Here is a 22,686-nt window from a genome sequence, read left to right as displayed (position 1 = left end):
CCTTTCAGGGTCAGCATCTGCCAAGGAAGAGCTGCCAACCACTGTTGTAATTAATACACACAGTATAAGCAAGTGCAACTTTTGAGTTCCAGTCTCATCTGTATTTCTCAGAAACACACCCTCTATTTAAAGAGGAAATTTAAAATCCTAATGGAATAAAACTTGTTTCCTAATTCATTAATTAGTTGAATGAGCTGTGTGAACACTAAGTAAGCAACTTGTGTTGTAGCTTCCTCCACTAATTTGTGCTAAAATGTGCTCCAGTTCTATTTTAGACTACAAAGCTTCCTTCCTCTGCCTTCAAGGTTCACACACAACATATGTAAGTGCCAGTTTGTCTACCCAAACCTGCTCAGCCTGAGTTCTGAATGAGTGTGAAACACTGAGGTTTATGCTTTTTATACCTCATGATTTTAGAAAAAGAAAGGACTCAACCACACAGGAGGCTGCTGTAAGCAGTAGCTTAATTTTCACAGCTCTTCCATGGTGACCATAAAGTCTCTTTGCTGTTGCAGGAAAAAATCCTTCCCTGTGAGGGTGGGCAGGCCCTGGCACAGGGTGCCCAGAGCAGCTGTGGCTGCCCCTGGATCCCTGGCAGTGCCCAAGGCCAGGCTGGGCAGGGCTTGGAGCAGCCTGGGACAGTGGGAGGTGTCCCTGCCATGGCAGGGGGGTGGAATGGGATGAGTTTAAAGGTCCCCCACCCCAGCCCATGCCATGATTCCAGGCTGTCCCACCCTGGCAGCCCCCAGCCCTCACCTGTTGAGCACTGCTTCCTTGTCTGCCAGGCGACTTTTGATTTTGCTGGTCAGATAGTCCAAGAAGAGTGTCCAGATATCCAAGCAAGAAAAGTAACCTTCATGTGTAGGCTGAAAGACACCAAAATTCCCAATGAGTACCACAAGCTATGGCAGGATGGATTTCACAGAATGAAAACAGGAGTAAACATCCCCTTCAATCCACGGGAAGAGCTTCTTGACTTACTGAAACAGTTCTAGGATGTCACTGGAGAGATTCAGAGCTGTCCAAAGACGAACAAGAGCTTTTGTACAAGGGCAGGAACCCAAGAATTACAAGGCTGGTTTCACTGCTAACCCATCTCATGGCTTGCTGCACCACTTTCCAGCACTCCAGAGCCTAAAGGGGCTCCAGGAGAGCTGGAGAGGGACTGGGGACAAGGGATGGAGGGACAGGACACAGGGAATGGCTCCCACTGCCAGAGGGCAGGGCTGGATGGGAGATTGGGAAGGAATTGTTCCCTGGCAGGGTGGGCAGGCCCTGGCACAGGGTGCCCAGAGCAGCTGTGGCTGCCCCTGGATCCCTGGCAGTGCCCAAGGCCAGGCTGGGCAGGGCTGGGAGCAGCCTGGGATGGTGGAAGGTGTCCCTGCCATGGCAGGGGTGGCACTGGATGAGTTTTAAGGTCCTTTCCAACCCAAACCATTCCATGATTCTGTGATATTATGAAGCTGTTTCCTTGTCATTACTCCTGTGTAAATGGGGCTGAGTTGCACTGACAGCTTCTACAGCAAGGTAAAACCAACCTAAAGCCACAGGGCTTGGGGGTTTTAATACAAAACCTAAAAGCTACAACAAAGCCACAGACTGAGGACAAGGAACAAAATCCCCAAACACAAACCCAGCAAGTCTGAGAGACTTTTCCACACATTGTCCATTCCAAGGACCAGAAAAAAATTAAAGCAGAAGCAAAGTGAAACATCAGACAAGTTGCTGCAGGGTGAACACCTGTGACCTCTAAATCCAAAAGCACATGCAGCCATCTCCAATCCCCAGCACCACTGGGGAGTGCTGTAAGACTAGTTAAACTCTCTTTTTTTGGGTTGACTGGGGCAAACAAGCTGGCTCTGGACAACAGAACAGATTGGGAAAAATATGGATGTGGGGCTGTACCTGATGAAAAGTGTATTTGAACAACAGGGCCAGGAATTCAACCACGGGGAACTGGGAGTAGGACTCGATCCTTCGCAGGTGGACGCTCACAAAGAGCCGGAGGAAATCTGTGAACTTCTCAATGTAGCTAGGAGGGAAAGGAGAAAGCACTGAGAAAAAACAGCCAAGGTGCCCCCAGGGAAAGCAACTGCATTGAAATAGTGGTAAAAGCCACTCAAAATCTTCTCATTCAAAGCAAAGTTACAATTAACCATCGGTAGAACAATGAAATGTAAAGCCCTGCAACAATTACCTACAGGATGGGCAACCCTTCACTCCATTAACACCTGAAACAGCAGAAAAGACAATCTAGTCAAAAGCAACTTTAATATTCAGATAAATATTGAGTTCAACCAGGCCTGCAAATGAATACAACCCCTCCACCCTGCAGAAATAATTTGATAGCAAAGGTCATTGTGCTGATGGAGACAGGATTAGTAAAATGAACTGTACCCCTGAGGAATTCAGCTGGAAGCAGGAAGTTAATGCAGGAATCAGCAACAGAGGGGTTACATTTACAGGAGGGGGTGGGAGAGCCAGGGAGCTGAGAGCTGGAAAGGAAAATTCCTCCTGCAGTGGACATCAGCCATCCAAGAGTTTCTGAGCTGAGCCCAGGCTTGGGCTTGAATTGGGAAACGAAAGAGAAATCTTCCTGTAAAGCATGGGGCTCCTCAGGAACTGTACAAAGTGTAGTTCCCAAAAGGGGTCTGCCACCAAATCTTCAGGGAATGCAGCAAGGGCACCCCTCAGTGCAGCAGGGAGAGTTCTTGGGGGAAAAATGGCAAAGCCCCCAGGGAACAAACACACCCTGTACAGCACGAGCTTCAGCTCCTGATCCAGCTGTGCAGCAAGGGTTAAACACTGCACAGCCCCAGGAGGGATGGCAGCACCACACACAGGCAGTGCCAGCCTCCCCTCCTGCCCAGAGCTCTGAAATGCATGAGACTACTTGAAGTTTGTATTTTAAATAAAAAATTGGGCTCAGCAGAGTTTCAGACAGGCATGAGCAGCCTGGTTTTACTCCACTGCCTGCTCTGCACTGCTGCAAACTCTGGGGATTTGGGGTTTTTTTCTGGGAATCCCCATTCTTCCTAACAAGAATTCCCTCATGAGCAGCAGCACTGCCAGATGACAGAGCTGCAGCACTGGGGGTTCTTGTGAGCCTTCAAAACCACACACTGCTTTGAACATGGAAAAAAGATGAAGTTCCTTCTTTATCTGGCACTGCCTACTTGACAGGAGATCACTGAGCACACCTGAGCACAGATCAAACGCTTCAAAAATCAAAGCCAGGGGGGAAAAAATGTGAAAAAACAAAAAACACCTCCATCCTTCTAATTTTTATTTTCTTAACAGGCTCTGACCTGTTTAGAGACCAGTGAAATTCTTCCTTGGCCCCCAGCTCCCTTCTCCAACCACTGAGCCACTGCCTGGATCTTTACCAGCCACTTCCCATCTTTTGGGATTTTCAAAGCCAAACACAAATGAAGCAAAAGGCAATCTGAACTTGCTCTTTCCTGCACTTCCCAAAGTGTTCAGACTGATTTTTAGCAGAATAAAAACAACCAGCAGCACAAGAGGAAGGCAAGGAAGGACTCCAGGGCCTGCAGGTTCTGAGCACACCCCTCTACTGAAGGGGATTTCTTCAGTGCCCCTTTCCTTCAGGATTTTGTTACTCCAAGCCAGGATGACACTTCCATGCACTAAGTCCTTCAATTCTGGACACAAAAAGTACAGCTGTGCCCCTAAGTGACAACAGGAAAATCCTCACAGCCTTTTCCACAGAGAAGACAAGGAGAAAAGGAAGCTCCATTCCCCCAGAAGCCAGCTGGACTTTTCCAGTCTCCAGAACCTCTTGGTTCCATCCCCATTTCAGACCTCAGCCATGAACAAAGGGGTTCTCCCAGCTCCAGACACCAGCAGTCCCTGTGGATAACAGCTCTAAGGAATGGCAGCACCACCTCTGCCCGGGCCAGCACAGCTCCACAGCCTCCACTGAAGGCTGGCCCCAAAGAAAGAACAGTTAAAAAGGGGATTGTGGGTGTCCAGGAGAGCTTTTCTGAAATCCAGATGGGAACTCCTGGCTCTCTGTGCCTTGCAGGCAAAGGTGTCCCATTCCCACATGTCTCATTTCTAGGCAGTGACACAAAACCCTGTGAGTCTGGATTTACCCCCCCAAAGTTATGCTTTTATCTAAGGATACTGAAAAGGAGAATTCTGCAGCAGAAATGTGCAATTCCTCTCTACAAATGGACCCACAGGTTTTTTCCTAAATGTTTTTTTTCTCCTGAGAGGAAATTTATTCCCAGCCTTGTGTACCCGTAGTAGGATACTCAGCAGTTTCACACAGTTACAACCTCCCTGCCACTGCCAGCAGCCCTGTGACAAGAGGCAGCACCAAGGCACCACCCTGCCAACACCCAGGCTTAGCCACTCAACAAAACAGCAGGAGGAGTCTCACTTTGTCCCCTGCAAGTAGGAATATCTGACATAAAAAAGTGGAGCTGTCCCATGGAACAAAAGGTGGCAGTAACACCCTGGAAAAAGAACACACAGCTTCCCAAGGTGCTTCTGCTTCCCTGCTGCCTCCAGCTAAGCTTGTGGAGAGCAGAACTGCAGTCACCACTCAGCATGCAGATAAGCCTTAGTTCTAAGTTCTAGTTCTGAGTTCTAGTTCTAAACCTTTTTTCTTTTTTTTCGATTTTGTGCTGCTTTGGTGTGTGGGTCTGAGTTTCATATAAGGGTATAGTGGAACCATTCACCACTGAACAGGGCTCCCCGAGCTGCCGTGTTTGGTGCTGTTTAAAAAGAAATTTAAAAAGTGAAAATAAAAAAGAATCAGAAATGGCCATGGCTCAGTGGAGGGAAGGAAGCTTCTGCTGTTTTCTCCCAGGTCATGACTCACAGGATGTGTCCCCCTCTGTGGGCTTTGAGCAGAGTGGCAGATACTGACCAGAGGGGACACTGCAGTGCCTTTACCTCACTGAGCCTCTTCTGTGCTCTGTGACAACAGCTTCAGCTCTGGTGCCACCTCAGACCTGCAGTCAAACAGTAACGAACGGGGACAGGGGAGGGGACGGGGACAGCGAGGGACACAACCCTGGGCCAGCAGCTCCCCCAGCACCCAGCCCTTACCTGGGCACACCCACCTCTCTGCCCGGCCGCCCTGGCTCAGTGCTCTGAAAGAAAGGCCATCAGACACAGCATGCAGGACCCCAAACCAAACCCCCCCAGCCCTTCAGAGGCAGCACGAGGCCCTGAGCCAGCCCTACCTCTCATCCAGCTCCTCCAGGCGGCTCTTCACCGTGTGCGCGTTGTTCTCGCGGGTGATCTTCTGCAGGAGGTAGAAGGTCTGCTGGAACATGCGCAGCAGGTACTCCTCGAACTCCATGGGCACGCAGTTCTTGGACATGAGCTCGTTGATGCAGGCCATGGCCAGCACGCCCAGGCGGCCCCGCTCCTGGCCCAGCAGCGCGCTCTGGCTGCTGCCGTTCACCGAGGACATCTTGCGGGCGCGCGTGTCGCAGCCGAAGCGCGCGAAGTGGAAGATGGTGGTGAGCAGGGACGGGGTGATGCTCGTCGACAAAGGGATCCAGCTGAAGAGGTGAGCCAGGCACTCCAGTGCCAGGGAGCAGATGTATTCGCTGTCCGTGTCCAGGATGGGGATGGGCTGGTTCAGCAGTTTGGCCGCGCTGGGGCTCTGCAAGAGGCTGCTCAAGAGGTCACCTGGGGGAGAGAGGGGGACGGTAAAAGTTGGTGACCTCTCAAGGCAGGAAATGATTGAGATCTGACTCTATGCTCTACAAGCTGGGGACAGTGTGGCTGGACAGTGCTCAGGCACAAAGGGACCCGGGGGTGTTGGTCAAAAGCCAGTTGAACGTGACCCAGCAATGTGTCCTGGTGGCCAAGAAGGCCAATGGCTTCTGGCCTGGATCAGGAATGGTGTGGCCAGCAGGAGCAGGGAGGTCATTCTGGCCCTGTACCTGGCACAGGTGAGGCCACACCTCGAGTGCTGTGTCCAGTTCTGGCCCCTCAGTTTGGGAAGGACGTTGGGACACTCCAGAGGGGGGCAACGAGGCTGGAGAGGGGCTGGGAACACAAACCCTGTGAGGAACCACTGAGGGAGCTGGGGCTGTTCAGCCTGGAGAAGAAGAGGCTCAGAGGTGACCTTATCACTCTCTGCACCTTCCTGAAGGGGGCTGCAGACAGGTGGGGTCGTTCTCTTCCACAGGGCAGCACTGACAGAACCAGAGGACACAGTCTCCAGCTATGGCAGGGAAGGTAGAGGTTGAATATTGGGAAAAAGTTTTTCACTGAAAGAATAATAAAGGGCTGGAATGCCCTTCCCAGGGAGGTGGTGGAATCACCATCTCTGGATGTGTTTAAAAAAAGACTGGACATAGCACTTGGTGCTATGGTCTGGTTGAGGTATTGGGGCATAGGCTGGACTCGATGATCTTAGAGGTCTCTTCCAACCTCATTATTCTGGGATTCTGTGATATTATATTACATTCTATTATACTATAACTACACCACATCATACTTACTTGTAACTACTGAAAAACTCATGGCTGTCTGCCAACAGTCCCAACACACACACAGGTGGATCTAACTGGTCAGTGAATCCAAACACCAACACTAGATTCCAATCAAGCAATCCCTTCAGGTAAATGATCTTCAACACATTCCACACGGTTAAAAAACACAGGAGTAGCAAATGAGATTAGAATTGTTTTGATCATTCTTTTCTCTGCTTCTCTCTGATCAGAGAGCATGTGAATAGCACAGAGGGGTGTCAGCATGAACCCCCAGCTGCCCAGCCCAGGGCAGGACCAGGAGCTGGACTCTGGGCATCCTTGTGGATCCCTTCCAACTCAGCACATCCTGTGACTCAGTGGGTTATTTGGCTGAGAGGAACTGGTGATTTCTGTACTCAGGAATTAGCCTCACACAGCCCTCTGGCCTCACCAGGCAGGGCTCTCGTGGTACTTCAGGAAATACAAAGCCATGGGGTGTATTTTAGGAATTTATTATAAAATTCTATCCCCTCCAAGGCTGAGCATCCTTGATGTAAGCTTGGAACATCTCTGTTACACTGAACATCACCGAGGCTTCTCCTGGCCTGTGACACTTGTGGTGATGTCCCCAAAAAGCTCACTCAGGGCAGCACCTCTTCCCAGGGACCAAATGCCATGGCAGGCACAGATCACAGCCCCCAGCCTCCCAACCACATGACAGAGGCTTCCCAAGAAAGATGGAAACTGAAAAATTTGACCCAGCTTCAGGATTTGTCTTCCATGACTTCTTCCAGCCTCCAACTGAAGACACAGAAAGTTAATATTTGCAATATCTTGTGACAGAGTTCCCCAGCTTCACCCTAAAGCTGCTTTGTTTGGGGTATGCCAGCTGCTAGTTTCACTTTCTACCCAAACAGGAAACAGAAAACAATCCCTGCTTTCACTTTCTTTGTGTAAGTAGGCTTCTAACACAGCTCCTGCCCAGTTTCTTTGACAGAAAGAAGATTTTGCTTCTGTTGTCACTTATAGGGAAGCCACTCAAACCCCTCCATCACCTTTAGGGCCCTTCTACAAAGCCTTCACTGCACCTACTGATACTGAAAGAGCAGAACTGCAGCCACCACTCAGGGTGCAGATGAGCCTCAGTTCTCATACCTCAGGTTTTAGCTTTTTGTTTTTTTTTATTTTGTGCTGCTTTGGTGTGTGGGTCTGGGTTTCATATAAGGGGATAGTAAGGTGTGGGTCAGGGTTTCATATCAGGGGATGGTGAGCTCTCTTCACAGAGTAGGGAGACACAACAATTCCTTCTCTAGCTGGGGACCAAGGACAAATGATCCAGATCTCAGGTCCAAGAGCATAAACAACTGACTGAAGGGAGAAAAACAAGCAGGATGGGACTTCACAGGCTGGGGCTGTAATTGGACAATTAGTTCTAATATGCTAATGGACCAAAACTTAGAAAAATGTGAGATCTTGTGGCCAAGCCCTCTTTTGCTTCCATCTTGGAGCCATCCGGGCACAGCCACGGCTGTGGCTCTGGGACTGCCAGGGTGTGGCCTTTGAAGGCTCTTCTAACAAATATCCTCTTTATTCCCCTTAACTCTGGTTAGCCTCTGTTCCAGCTGCTTAAGGCATCAGTTCCACAGAGCAGCACAGCAGGGAATTCCTCCTGACTGTGAGTTCTCTGCAGAATGATGTGGAGAAGCTCTGAAGTTAATCCTGCCTAGCCCAGGGTGAACTCCCCCCTCACAGCAAGAGGGGACCACATGCACTCCCCTTTCATGTGCCACCTCTAACCAAGCCACAGCAACCCAGACACTCCCTTAGCCCTGGTGGCCTTTGCTTCCTCAAAAGCTTTTGGAACCCAAGGGCCAGCCCCAGCCAGGCTGCCTTTCCCACAGATGCTGCCCACAATCTCCAGGCTTTCACCTTCCCCAAGTTGTTCAACACACTTCTCTTCCCTGAGTACTTCATCTTTAATAACCTTTCCATCTTTAAAAATCTGGCACTTGCTGTGCTACAGAATCTGAAGTTCTTAAAGAATCTGAGTGATTTTTTATGGAAGTGAAACATCCTGACACCAGCAGTGCCAAAATAACAGCTATGATTTACTGAGCTACTTCCAATGTACACAAGAGCCTGAGTGATGAACACATCCCTCCTTAGTCCTCATTTCTCAGCAAGATTGATGTCTTACATCACTAAATTCATAATTCCCTGCCAAGCCTTATCATAGCCTCTTTTTCCTGTGCTCCAGAAACTGAAGGCATCACGTGGCTCTGGCTGAGCAAGACAATCCCGCCCTTCAGTCTCAGCACTGAGCCCCCTGTGAGGACATTCACACCTGGACACATCTGTACAGCTCAGATTGTGCTTTTACAGACCCCCAGAAGCTCAACCAAGCCAAGTGCAATCCCAAACACAAATCCAGGCTGGGCAGGGAACAGATTGAGAGCAGCCCTGGGGGATTTGGGGTGTTGGAGGGTGAGAGCTGGACCTGCCCCAGCCATGAGCCCCCAGAACCCCCCTGGGCTGGGCTGAGCCCCAGTGTGGGCAGCAGCAGGGGGGATTCTGCTCTCTCAGGTGAGACCCCACCTGCAGAGCTGCCCCAGCCCCGGGGCCAACAGCAGCAGGACCTGGAGCTGCTGGAGAGAGTCCAGGGGAGCCCAGGGAGATGCCCCAAGGGCTGGAGCCCCTCTGCTCTGGAGCCAGGCTGGCAGAGCTGGGGGTGCTCACCTGGAGAGGAGAAGGCTCCAGGGACACCTCAGAGCCCCTGCCAGGGCCTGAAGGGGCTCCAGGAGAGCTGGAGAGGGACTGGGGACAAGGGATGGAGGGACAGGACACAGGGAATGGCTCCCACTGCCAGAGGGCAGGGCTGGATGGGATATTGGGAATCAGGAATTGTTCCCTGGCAGGGTGGGCAGGCCCTGGCACAGGGTGCCCAGAGCAGCTGTGGCTGCCCCTGGATCCCTGGCAGTGCCCAGGGCCAGGCTGGACAGGGCTTGGAGCAGCCTGAGATAATGGAAAGTGTCCCTGCCATGGCAGGGATGCTCTTTAAGGTTCCTTCCAACCCCACCTATTGTTATTCTTTCAAACATTCAGTTCAGCCAACTCCACAAAAATCAATGAGAATTAAAGATTCTCATCTTTTAATCCATCCACAGCAGAAACTCTCAGGTACACTCCTGTAACTCACAGCAGCTGGTTCAAGTGCTCTGCACACCGTTAAATCACTGAAGCCCTGGGGTTCAGGGATTTTCAGTGTCTTTGCAAACAGGTGACAAAGTCACAGCATCAGCTGAATTCATGCCAAAGCAGAAAACTCCCAGTGACTGCCTCTGCAGCAGGAGAGCAGCCACAAATGCTCCTGCTCATTTGCTTGCCACAGGTGAGGGAATATTCCTGAGGAAGGGATTCATCAGGAACTGTGCTATAAATCATGCAAAGACAACACTTGGAGGCTGAGACTCTTGCTGAGTAAATCCTACACCAAGGCAATAACTTAAATGTTGTCCAGCTTTGGACATTATCAGAATTGCTTTGCTTAAGTGATATGAGAAATGAGTTTAATGTTGTCTTCAAGTGCTGTTTAAAACCCATGCAAGACTTGCAAGTAACCATTTCACCACTTCCCTGTGCAAATGAAAAATAGGAAGCAGAGGTTTTCCAAGTTCCTAAAGAGAGCTGGGCTCTGATGGAAGATATTAAACATTTATGGGGACTCAGGAGCTTGTTCTGCCTCTTGGAACACCTTCAATCTCACCTGAATGGAAAGAGTAAAGGGTGGTGGCCTCACTTAAGCAATGAAAACATTCAAGAGTCACCAGTAGAAAGGAACTGAGTCTCAGGGAACACAAAATGAACAAGCAGTGGATCAGAGGGAAGCACCTGGTGCTCCTTTTGGAAGTGGTGGAATCATCATCTCTGAAAGTGTCCAAAAGCCACGTGGATGTGGCACTTGGGGACATGGTTTAGTGGTGGCTCTGGCAGTGCTGGTTAATGGTTGGACTCAGTCTTTTCCAGCCTTAGTGATTCTGTGACTTCAAGAAGTGGAAGCACAACCAATTTTAACATGGACACAGCAAACACACAGCACAGAAAAATAAAACTGAGAGAGTTTCACACAAACAAGTTTGTACAGGCAAAATGAAACTTATAAAGGCACTGCTTGTGTGGTCCTGGTTCTTAGCAATTATCCTGAAAAAACACTCTGTGAAAAGTTTGTTTGTTTGCCCTGAGAGGGGAGAAGGGAAAAGGCCAGCACAGAAGTGCAGCCGACTTCCAGTTTGGGACATCTGATCCCAAGTCACGAGGTGAGCACACAGGTGGATGAAAGCTGCCTCAGCAAAGCCCCAGGGGACTGAGGGACATCTCCAACAGGCTTCCACAAGAGCCAACCCAGAATCTGTTCCACCAGTGCCCTCCCCCTGCACCATTCTTAACAATTGACACCAGAAGCTTTGATCTTTTCTGTAAATATTTCCTGTCCAAACTCTTCCCAGCTACAGCAAAATCCACTCTCCCCCTGCCAACCCAAAGGAACATTTCTTCCCATTAAAGTTTGTGGTTTGTATATAAATATAGAAGTATCTTAAGCTCCTCTACAGGAAAGGAGCACTCAAAATGCTGCTCAAACTCCAATGTGAAAGGTTTAGCACTAAGCAAAACACTGCCAACAGCTTATCAGAGGCAGCAGGCTGGAGCTGCCTGCTGCAATCTGGCCACAAGGAAGTGATCTGCAGCTCCCAGAGAGCTCCTCAAGGTCCCAGGGACAAGGAAATGTGTGCCAAGGCCAAGGACACAAAAATGTGTTCTCCATTTCAGAGGTAACTAAGAGGTAGAGATGTCAATGGGTTAACATCAGATAAGCACTCACACAAAAATCTAACGGGAATAGACAGAAAACAAACTTTTACAATCACAGAACAGTTTGGGTTGGAAGGGACCTTAAAACCCATCCAGTGCCACCCCCTGCCACGGGCAGGGACACCTTCCACCATCCCAGGCTGCTCCAAGCCCCAACCTGGCCCTGGACACTGCCAGGGCTGGAGCAGCCATAGCTTCTCTGGGCATCCTGTTCCATTCCACAGAGACTTGGCTACTTTCATTTTCCTTTTTCACAGGTAGGATTCAGTTTTGCTCCACTGGCTTTGAAGTGCCAACAGCTGGAATTCAGGGAATGCCAGCAGCTGGAATTCAAGGGACAATGGCCGTGCAAGTCCAGAGCCTTGCGGCAGAGGGGCTGCCAAAATGCTCAGTGGAAAAGTGTGCCCAGGTGGGCAAGGGGGCTGTGCCATGGGGCCTGGACCAGCACTGGGGTGGCAGCAGGACCAGGGCAGGGACTCAGGGACTGTCCCCTGTGCTGGCACTGCTGAGGCACCTCCAGTCCTGTGTCCAGTTCTGGGCTACTCCCAACGCTGAGGGGCTGGAGTGTGTCCAGGGAAGGGAACAGAGCTGGGGAAGGGGCTGGAGCAGCAGGAGGGGCTGAGGGAGCTGGGAAGGGGCTCAGCCTGGAGAAAAGGAGGCTCAGGGGGGACCTTGTGGCTCTGCACAACTCCTGACAGGAGGGGGGAACTAGGCAGGGGTCAGGCTTTGCTCCAGGGAACAGGGACAGGACACGGGGAACAGCCCCAAGCTGTGCCAGGAGAGGGTCAGGTTGGATATTGGGAAAATTCCTTCATGGAAGGGTGGTCAGGTGCTGGCACAGCTGCCCAGGGCAGTGCTGGAGTCCCCATCCCTGCAGGGATTTAAAAGCCTTGCATATGTGGCACTTGGGGACATGTTTAGTGGTGGCCTTGGCAGTGCTGGAATGGAATAACAGCTGGACTCGATGACTTTAGAGGGCTTTTCCAACCTTAACAATTCCATGTTTTTAACTCACTGTCATTAGAGCATTTTGCACTGAAACTTCAGGGAGGTTTCTGCCATCTGAGGACAACAAGCAGCTCTGTGGGCACATTTTAATGACATTTGCAGTGGGGTGTCCCCACAGTGCAATTTGTTTCTTTGTGTAGGGTTTTTCTTTCCAATGAGCAATTTGTAGGCCTGTGAAAAGCTCTGGGAAAGGGTTATGAGGAGAGGTTAGACAGTAAAGGAAGGAATCTGTGCCTGATACTGCAGGTTTAAGTGCATGGAAATCCCATCTTGTAGCTTTTCCTTACCACTTTCTCCTGAGGTTGGCGATGGTGGTGGAGTGGCAGCAGTAGCACTGTGCTTATCCCAGATGCTCTCCAAAATACCTGGCCAAAGAGAGAACTTTCAGAAGTGCCTTCTCAAAGACATACTGATCCAACAAACACAGCACAGAGTGCAGGAAAACCCTGGCAGAACACAGCTCGAGTGCTTTAGGAGGGACAGAAACACTCCATAACAGCTTTGGGCTCACTGAGAGCAAACAATCCCCATCCCTCTGCATGGAGGGAGCTCAGCAGCTGCTCTGCTGCATGAATTGGTTCATATTAAGTTGACCCAAGTGCTGCAAGGCAATGCTGAGTGCTCACAGGGCAGCAGGAGCCACTGCATCACCCCCATTGTGCTCCACAGACCCCCAGTGTCAGAACCCAGGACATTCCTCTGGCTGCCCTGGAGGACTCGAGACCCTGGCACAGAGTCACAAAGACCAAAAACACCTGTGCCTTGGATTTTAGCCCATGGAAACAATTACCAGCTTTGTGTGAAAAGTTACAAGCCACAAGGGTTGGAGTAAAATGTTAGTGAATTTATCACAAAGGGAAAATGTAGAATTTTAGAGTTTTTAGAATGAGAGTTCAAAAAACAAGATAAAAAGAAATGAAAAAATGTTCTGTCTTTCTCCTTCTTCTTAGCCTCCATCTTCCGCTGTAATAGTAAACTTTTAAATTAGTTTAGAGTAAAAACAAACTAACATAAGTGATAAGTATTAGAAAATTATTGTAACTAATGTACATGTAGTTTTTAGGATAAAAAGGTAACACCGCCCTGAGGGTGGTCAGTGTGCCATGAACCAACGGGCTAAACAGATCTCAACAAAGTCAAAAAAGACAATGTATTAAATAAGAGCAAATAAACAACCCTAAGAATGAGAACCAAAAAATTCTGTCTTCTTCTTCAGTCTTGAAATTGAAAAAAGAGACTTTCCAACACCTCCAAGTCATCTCGACACCACAGACCTCGTCACCCCAGGAGTGGCAGCCCAGCTGTGGGTGCTGAGGGGACAGCCAGCTCAGTGGCACAAGGTGTGACAATGTCCTGAGTTGACTATATGATGCTTTTATCCCCAATTGTCTTGTTCTGTTTATGCTGAATAATAAGTTTGACACCTTTAAGACTTGTTCCAGAAAGCGAAGAAAAAAGAAGAAGCGTGCAGTTTGTTTTCAGACACTGCACTTGCTCCTCCACATCCCTGCTCCTGCACTGTGTTATCTGTGGACAAACAGACAGCAGGACAGAGCTCTCCTTTTTGAGTTAGTTTTAATTAACTAAAGCAAAGAAGTTCCCTAGACTGTAAGGTGTTTTTTTTTTTCCTTTTATTTAAACCTGTTTAAACCTACTCTGGACTGAACACCCAGAAGAGCCACCAGGCTGGGCCTGGGCCACAGCATTTCCAGCACCAGAAAGACTGATAAGAAACTGAATAACCCAAGCTGCAACTCGAGGAAGGGACCTTCTGAGTCTGTCATCTCTTTCAGAGCAGCAAAGAATTTTCTTGTTTAACATTGTTTAAGTAACAAGTTTTTTTCCACTTTTCTCCAAAACAGTATTTTCTCCCGAACCGGTTGAAAAAATAAGCCAATGAAATCTGCTTTTCTAGAAGAGCCCCTTTAAAAGCTCTCTCCCAAATTTGCCCTGGAGCAGGACAAACACAGCCATGTACCTGTGAGGAGCCCCAGCACTGTCTGCACCTGCTCCAGCAGCAGCTTGCGCAGCTCCTCCTTGCGGGCCACGCTCAGGTCCTCGCGGGGACACGCCAGCTCCTCCGACGTGGTTTTCAGCATGATCAGCCCCAGGGGAGTGGTCACAGGAGACTGGATCAGCTGAGGAGCACAGGAGAGCAGTGATGACAACATGCACTGACAGACAGGGATTAGCAACACTACTGCCAGCTACAACAGCTCCACCACTGAGAGCACTCCAGCTCCCACAGACACGTTCGACTTCCCCACACTGAGTCTCTGATGTTGCAACAGCTCGAGCCCCATGGGAATCCTTGGGGTTTCAGGAGAGCTTTCATAATGTCATTGCACGCATTCTGTGTCCCAGCACAGTCACAGGACAGCCTGTCCCTTCTGTTTGCTGCCTCCCCTGCCCAGCACCACCTCAGCACAGCAGCTCACACCTCACAGACCAGCAGGGTCCCCCAAAATCGCCCCCTTCCCACGCAGCCCAAAGGCTGCAGATGCCACCTGAGGGATCTGACCTCCCCTTGCACCTGCACTGGATCTCAAACTGAAAACTGCATTTCCTTCTGTGGCATTCACATTCTCTGAAAAAATTCCTTCACCCAGGGTTTTCCTCCTGGGAAGCTGAAAGGCAGCGAGAGAGGCCTCATGGAAAAGGAAAACACTTCTTATTTCATTTGCTTCTCCTGTGTTGTGCTCCTCTAGAATGTGTTTGGAGATTGTTTACCAAAGGTGATTGCCTGATTGCATTCTGCTGTGAGTTGTTTTCACTCTTTGGCCAAACAGGGCCAAGCTGTGTCAGGGCTCTGGAGAGAGTCACGAGTTTTTATTATTATCTTTTTAGCCTTCTGTAAATGTCTTTCTGTATTCTTTAGTATAGTATTCTTTAATATAATACAGTATAATAAAGCAATAAATTAGCCTTCTGAGAACATGGAGTCAGATGCATCATTCCTGCCTTCAATGGGGCACCTTGTTACAAAATCCCCCTGTGCTGGAACAGGACTGGACAAAGAGCTGACTTGTGCCTTCATCAGCCACAGGGTTATTAAAGACTTCTTCAAGTGGGACAAAGTTTTGTTTCCAGCTGAAGGACAGCTCTGCTCTCCATTGCAGCCCAGACACATCCAAAGTGATTTATGCACTGCTCCCTCTGGGAGAAAAAAGTCCAAAGCCACTTCCAGTTGCTCCAAGTAATCCTTGAAGCCATAATCCTGCAATACAGGCTGGCTTTGCTCCTGATCCCCTGACCCTCCAAAGGGGAGCCAGGCTGAGTTAACACTGCTAAAAACACAGAGTTTGGTGAAATATTTCGGAGAAAACAGCCATCTAAGAGCACTTATCTTGGCTTTTGAAAAGGAAGTCCCAAACACAGGAACAGATGGCAAAGAACCCAGTGAAACACCCAACTTGCTGGTAAATTGTGAAAGGACTGAAGATCATCTCTCAGGATCTTCTGACAAAGCCAGGGAGTTTAAGCAATACCAGGCACTGGAACCTCAGTCAGGCAAATTTTAAACAAATTTTAAACCTCTAAGGAAGCAGTACTTTATGTAGAATTACTGGCTCTTGACAATGACAGTACAATAGCCCAATTTACCTTTCTTCTCCACCCCTCCAGTGGCTCAGTAAAAGGTTTAGAGACTACTCAGAGTACTGGGATACAATTTAATGCTGAAGAACAAAGAAAATGCTGCAAATGATCTCAGAAAAAAAGTCCTGAGACAGGGCTCATCTGCAATTCTAACAGCAAATCATTCTGCCCCTCTGCTACTCTGCCTTCTGTCAAGGCCCTGGAATTCAGCATTACTGGTTTTCTTCCACTTTCTCTGAACATTTTAGGAATGTGTCTGCCACATAAATTAATTTATGGAAACATTTCCTTCCACTGCTGAGCTCACAAGAAGAAGCTTAAGAGAAAGGAGATTCCTCAAGTGTGCTCTGCAGTGCCTTAAGATAACCCCAGGGTGCTAGAAGGGCCAGGAGAGCTCAGGCTGCCTTTCAGTTCACATCCAGGTGAAATGAGAGGCAAAGCTCCACATGGAGACAGTTATCTCCAAGCATTTCTTGTCAAAATGACAGCTGAGGCCAAAACTGCAGCATGTCCCACTCCAGAACAGAGAAAAGTGATTACACCAGCCAGTGATGAGCTCTGCAGCCAAGACAGGTTTTTTTTTTAATTTTGCAATTAATACTAGATCCATTTGCCTTAACAAATAAACTCCTGCCACTCAAGGACTTGGATTTCAGTAACTGCCTTGTGGCTTGGCCGTGGGCTTTGCTGCATTCAAATCATGTAGTTATGTCAGCAGAAAAAGCCTGTACAGCACTTCAGCTTACACTCAGCCTCTTTAAGCCAATTAGGAACAATTTTAAGGGAACTGAAGACAAAATAATCCAACAAAGAGAGGTCTGCACCAGCCTGGTGATGCCCCAGCAGCAGCCTGGCTCAGGATTCCCTGTAAGGATGCTGAGTTGCACCCAACATTCCAGCTAATGACATGGATTCGGTCAGGATCCTCAGTTCACAGCTGAGCCTTCCTGCAGGAGCCCTCCTGAACACCCCAACAACATCCCATTAGTGACCTCATCGATGGGGTACCAGAGATTTTGGGGTGTCTTTGGCTGTTGGGTGAAAAATCTGCACCAGCCCAATTGAGAAACTGCCCTTTCAGAATCAGTCATTTTACTGTCTTCTGTTTTGTTTACAGAACAACCCATACTCCCTGTATTTTCAAGACCTAGCCCATAATATTTAAAATTCAAAATAAATACTTGTGGCACAGTATTGTCCTTCCCCAAAACACCTTTAACACCGGACAGAAACATAACACGGAAAAAGTTGAGAGTTACAACAAAATTAAAAAGGAATTTACAAAGCAACATCTGCCATTTGATCTTTATCAAACAGGGGTTTCTTTACCCCTACTCAAGGAAACAAAAAGATGTTTCTAAGGGAAAAGCTGGCTGCATTCATGGGCAGAGCTCTCACCTGCAGGATGTTGGTGAAGAAGTCGTGGTAGAACATGGGCCAGTCCTGGCGGCCGATGTCCACGATGACTTTGCAGAGCTTGTTCCTGATGAAGTAAGGCAGAGTTTTGTGATGGGCCAGCAGCAGCTTGGGCAGGCAGCTCCTGATCTCCATCTTGTCCTGGGATGGCACCCCCAGCCACATCTTATTGATCAGGTTCTGCAAAAGCAATGGACAGCCCAAATGAGCTCATCTCAGACATGAGAGAAACGCTGACAGAATCTGGAATCTAAGAATGGTTTGGGTTCAAAGGGATCTTAAAAATCATCCTGCTCCCACCCCTCCCATGGCAGGGACACTTCCATCATCCCAGGTGGCTCCATGCCCTGCCCAGCCTGGCCTTGGGCACTGCCAGGGATCCAGGGGCAGCCACAGCTGCTCTGGGCACCCTGTGCCAGGGCCTGCCCACCCTCACAGGGAACAATTCCCAATTCCCAATATCCCATCCAGCCCTGCCCTCTGGCAGTGGGAGCCATTCCCTGTGTCCTGTGCCTCCATCCCTTGTCCCCAGTCCCTCTCCAGCTCTCCTGGAGCCCCTTTAGGCCCTGCAAGGGCTTCTTTTCTCCAGGCTGAACATAAAGCAGAGACAGAGCATCAGGCAGAGCTGCTGCACTCATGGCCCAGGACTGGCAGTGCCACAATGGAGCTGAAGTTACTGGTTTAACTGGTTTTGGGTTAAGCAGAGCTATAGTGGCAGGCATAGAACCATTTCCTCTATCTTTTAACCCTGGGCACCAAGGGTTTCCCTCTGAAGGGGGAAGCACAGCCTTGGATGAAGCAGGAAAAGAAAATCAGGGAAGGAGGTTTGGTTTTCCAGGCCTGTGATGCCACCAGATCCCCTGAAGCTGAGCTGGGAGGTCACTGGAGCAGCAGTGACAAGGCACCAGTGCACAGAAAGCTTTCAGTCCACTTATAGCCAGACAGAATCCAGAGGAAAGCAGAGTTACAAATTGCTTCCCTGCCCTGATCCCATTTAGGGCTCTGGAGCATTAGGAGCTGAATCTCTTGGGATAACCCAGAGAGGAGGCTGAAGGTCTGTGCCCATCTGCAGCACTCAGCCTGCAGAAAGAGAATGCTGGAGATCACAATCACAGCCTGGAAGAAACCTCAAATATCCCAAACTGGAAGATGATGTATGGTCAAAGGAGATGCAATCCTCAGCAGGATGCACTGCACACAGACACCAGCTCCCAGTGCAGAGCTACACAGGAATATTTATACAGAAATTCCTCAAAGAAGTTGTTTTTGGTGTTTCCTAGCAGAGAAAATCCACAAGTACTGCTTGAAAACAATGGCCCAACCAGCTGAGGGCTCCTTGATGCAAGTCCAGAATCCCAATAAAACTGGAAGATGTTTCAGCTTTAACACCCATCCTTTCATGCCCACTGTGTTCTGTCCTGCTCTTCCACCTGCCAACAGCAGCTTTCTCCCCAGAAATGCTTTTGAGAAGATATTTTCATTTCCAAAAAAGCAGGAGGTGAAAACAATTCATCTGGAAGGGGGTCAGGAAGAGTTTTATTCCAAATCCACTGCTACCTTCCAAAGCAGTTTGGGAAATCCATGTCCTTGGGCAGCTTTGGGAATGACCCTGGTGTTCACTCTCCTAACTGATCCAGTAGCCAAGGACAGCTGGGGAAGCTGCACACTGGGACAGACCAGTTAATGCCCAGCACTGCACCAGGTAATTTTGGGAATTCAAGCTCCTCCATGGAGAGATCCGCATCTCCCAGCTGGGCTGGGGACTCCTGTCCCTCCCTCTGCACTTGCACTGTGATTTCTTTATTCTGGGCACAATTAGGTTTTTCAATGCTTTTTCCCCCTCCAGGGAAGGAGAGGCTCAGTAACCCAACTCCATAAAATATCCTGAGCTGTAGGATCCACACAGGATGATCCCAAGGACCACTGAATCCACCTCCTGGTCCTGTACTTGTTTTGCTTCTCAGGAAAATGACTGAGACACCATCCCCTGAGCAGGAATAATTCCCATGGCACTTGCCATGATCACCCCTTTCTGAGGGGGAGGTAAAAAGCAGATTCAATTTGCAGATGGGGTCCAGACTCCCTCTGCAATCCTTACTAAGTAAAATGAATATTTAAGAGAAGAAATCAACAATGATGTGGATAATTTGTAGAAACAACACAAGTTTAAGAGCACAGTTTTTATCTAAAAAGTGGCCCTGTGCAAAGGCTGTAAACCCCTCTGATTTAGGGGCACAGCTCAGAGTGCCCACCCAGCTAAGGACATGACAGAGGCCAGAAATGTCTCTGACTGAGGAGTGACATTGACCAAAACCCAAGACATCCTCAGGAACAGACACTGCACTGGTCACTGAGAAATCAGTGACACACCAGTGCTGTCCACAGAACAGCTTTGCTTATTCCAGAGGACACAGAGATCAATATCAAGCCTTTCAACCCAAATTTTCCTCTTTTATCACTAGATGAAGAGTGGGATGTGGCTGTCTGAGAGAAACCTCACCTCCCCAGCCAGCACAAGTTTGCAAGATGCAGCTCAAGAGCAGCGACCACAACTACAAAATGTCAGAAAAATAAAAGCAGGTTTGCCTTCCCTCCCAGCACTCAAAGCCTGCAGGAGCCAGGAGCAGGTAATCACCCCCATACTTCTGATCATAAAAACAGCATAAAAGCAATAACACCCTTAAAAGCATCGTGCAGAAACTCAAGCAGCCTCTGAAACTGGAGGTAATTTGTGCTTAGAGATGCCAGGAAATGAATTCTTCAATTTGTGTACAAAGATTCATATTCTCCCACTCTGAGCCTGCCATTAAGCAACCTCTCTGGCAGAGAGCAATAAAAGCATCCTTCATCACTGTACTTACCAGGGATGCCATTTCAGACAAACATCTCCCCCCAAAAAATCGATTGCCAGCTAAAACTGCACCAGGCAGAGCAGTGGAGGAGCTGAGGCCTCACCTCAAACACTGTCAGGCTGTACATCATCACATAATCATTCCTTGTGCTGGACAGGAAGTACAGGCAGAATCTCCAGGCTCCTATCTGCTGGGCAAAGTTATTTAAAAGCTCTTCTGCAAAAAACATAAAAGTACATAAATTACTTGAAAATGTACTTCTGTTTTAAGTTGACTTTGATGTAAAATATTCCATTAAAGTTCTTTAGCTGTAAACAAAGCCATAACAATGTATAGTGATAGCACAGCAACTGAGCAGGGGAGAGACCCTGTGTTCAGAGAATGACTCAACCTGGAGGAGGGCAAAAAATATAATAAAATCACATTCTACAGTGTTTAAAGCAATGTAACCACAGGCTGTAATGAAAACAAAACTGATGTGTCATTTTCGAATCAGTTTTGACATAAATAACTGCTGCAGATAAGAGGTGAATATTAAAACAAATCACACAGCAATTGTATTATGGGCACTGTTATTTTATCTCTAAAAGCCAAATGCTGGGATTTCAGGTCATTGTGGGAGAACAGCAGCACTTCAGATCAGTGTTCTAAATCCACCTTCTCTTAATACAACTCCAAGAGCTGCTGACTTGGTGAAGTTTAGGAGGTCAGAAACGTCCCTGAATGCTCAGGGAAGGACTTGGTCATCTCTCATGAGGTGACAATGTGACAAAGAGAAAAGCCACAAGGGCTGCTTTACAGGCTAAGCAAGTTTAAGGCTTAATTAATTGTTTTCTTTCCTGCAATTTAAGCAGGAAAATGAGGGATACCTTTTCCGCAGCAGGAGATCACCATCAGAAAAACCACAACAAAAACCTCGTGCTGTTTATTTTACAGGATTTCTGGGGCAAGTCTTTCATGGAACAGAACAACCCCAGAACGGTTTGGGTTGGAAGGACCCTAAAGTTTATCCCATCCCACCCCTGCCATGGCAGGGACACTTTCCATTATCTCAGGGTGTTCCCAGCCCTGCCCAGCCTGGCCTTGGGCACTGCCAGGGATCCAGGGGCAGCCACAGCTGCTCTGGGCACCCTGTGCCAGGGCCTGCCCACCCTCCCAGGGAACAATTCCTAATTCCCAATATCCCATCCAGCCCTGCCCTCTGGCAGTGGGAGCCATTCCCTGTGTCCTGTGCCTCCATCCCTTGTCCCCAGTCCCTCTCCAGCTCTCCTGGAGCCCCTTCAGGCCCTGGCAGGGGCTCTGAGGTGTCCCTGGAGCCTTCTCCTCTCCAGGTGAGCACCCCTAGCTCTGCCAGCCTGGCTCCAGAGCAGAGGGGCTCCAGCCCTCAGAGCATCTCTGTGCCTGTTTGGGAATAGAAGGAATCTGCCTCTTTACAATCACCAGCAGCACCCCCAGAGCACCTGGCAGGACCTGCTGCCTTTCAGGACACATTTAATAACCCCACCCAAAGGGAATTGCTGTTATTCCTGCTTGTCATTCCACAAGAACTGGGAGAGCCTTGCTTTGCATTCCTAATGCTGAAGTCTGTGCTCCATCTCCAGGCAGAGGCTACCCAGGACACACAACCCAACAATGCACAGAGGAACCTCACTGCTTCTTCATCCACAGGAGCTGCCAGACACCCCCTGGATCCCCAGCTATGGAAACCTGTCCCACCTAAGCAGGAGGGGGAAGATGGCAACTCTGTGGAACACCCCAGGCCCCTCTGCTGGGCAGGAGCAGCACCAGGAGCAGCCCTGGAGGGGCAGGACTCACCTATCTCACGTTTCCTCTCATTTGTTGTGCAATTGTGGAAAAACTCCGTCATCAGACTCTCCAGAGCCCGCAGCGAGGCCTCCTCTGATGCCTGGGAAGGACATGGAATGAAAGACAGAAAATTCATTCCCACTCTGACACAGGAGGGTGGCATTAGAACAGCACAGGGGCACCAAAATCCAACAGCAGCAGGATCAGTACAGGACAAGTAACTGGGAGCTCAAACTGCTCACTGGTGGCAAGGAGCAGCAAGATCTGTCCACTGCAGGTGAAAGCTTTGACATGAAGGACCATTTACTCAGCTCCATTAATAAGGAGAAGAACACAACAGAACTCCTTTATTTTGGTGGCATTCAGGAATTTCAAGGCAATACATAATTCTCACAAAGACAGTAAGTTTGGGTCAAGATGTTTTCAGATGTTTAGAAATGGTAAATACCCTATCACAGGAAGCATGAACCTTGAGAGGATTTCTCTTGGACATCAGGAAGAAATTTTTCCCAGAAAGGGTGATCAGATATTGGAATGGGCTGCTTGGGTGGGTGGTGGAGTCCCCACCCCTGGAGGTGTCCAAGGAAGGGCTGGAGGCGGCACTCAGTGCTCTGGGCTGGGGACAAGGTGGGCATGGGTCACAGGTTGGACTTGATAACCCTGGAGGTCTTTTCCAACCT

General features: G+C 49.0%; 1 protein-coding gene across 2 annotated transcripts in view; it reads right to left on the bottom strand.

The window, feature by feature from the left end:
* XPO6 (exportin 6) overlaps nucleotides 1–22,686 on the bottom strand; it is a 60,870-nt gene that overhangs the window by 22,968 nt on the left and 15,216 nt on the right. For both annotated transcript variants that reach the window (XM_084216287.1, XM_084216288.1), the window contains exons 2-9: nucleotides 22,016–22,106; nucleotides 20,304–20,416; nucleotides 17,331–17,528; nucleotides 14,314–14,473; nucleotides 12,623–12,700; nucleotides 5,217–5,670; nucleotides 1,906–2,032; nucleotides 757–866 (exon numbers count right to left, since the gene is read on the bottom strand). In XM_084216287.1, coding sequence (XP_084072413.1) covers nucleotides 757–866; nucleotides 1,906–2,032; nucleotides 5,217–5,670; nucleotides 12,623–12,700; nucleotides 14,314–14,473; nucleotides 17,331–17,528; nucleotides 20,304–20,416; nucleotides 22,016–22,106 — 1,331 coding nt within the window. The remainder of the gene's footprint in view (nucleotides 1–756; nucleotides 867–1,905; nucleotides 2,033–5,216; nucleotides 5,671–12,622; nucleotides 12,701–14,313; nucleotides 14,474–17,330; nucleotides 17,529–20,303; nucleotides 20,417–22,015; nucleotides 22,107–22,686) is intronic.

Source organism: Fringilla coelebs (assembly GCF_963513975.1).
Source record: "Fringilla coelebs genome assembly, chromosome: 16".
NCBI lineage: Eukaryota > Metazoa > Chordata > Aves > Passeriformes > Fringillidae > Fringilla > Fringilla coelebs.
Note: the sequence above shows the minus strand (reverse complement) of the source record. Positions and strands in the feature narration are given on the sequence as shown.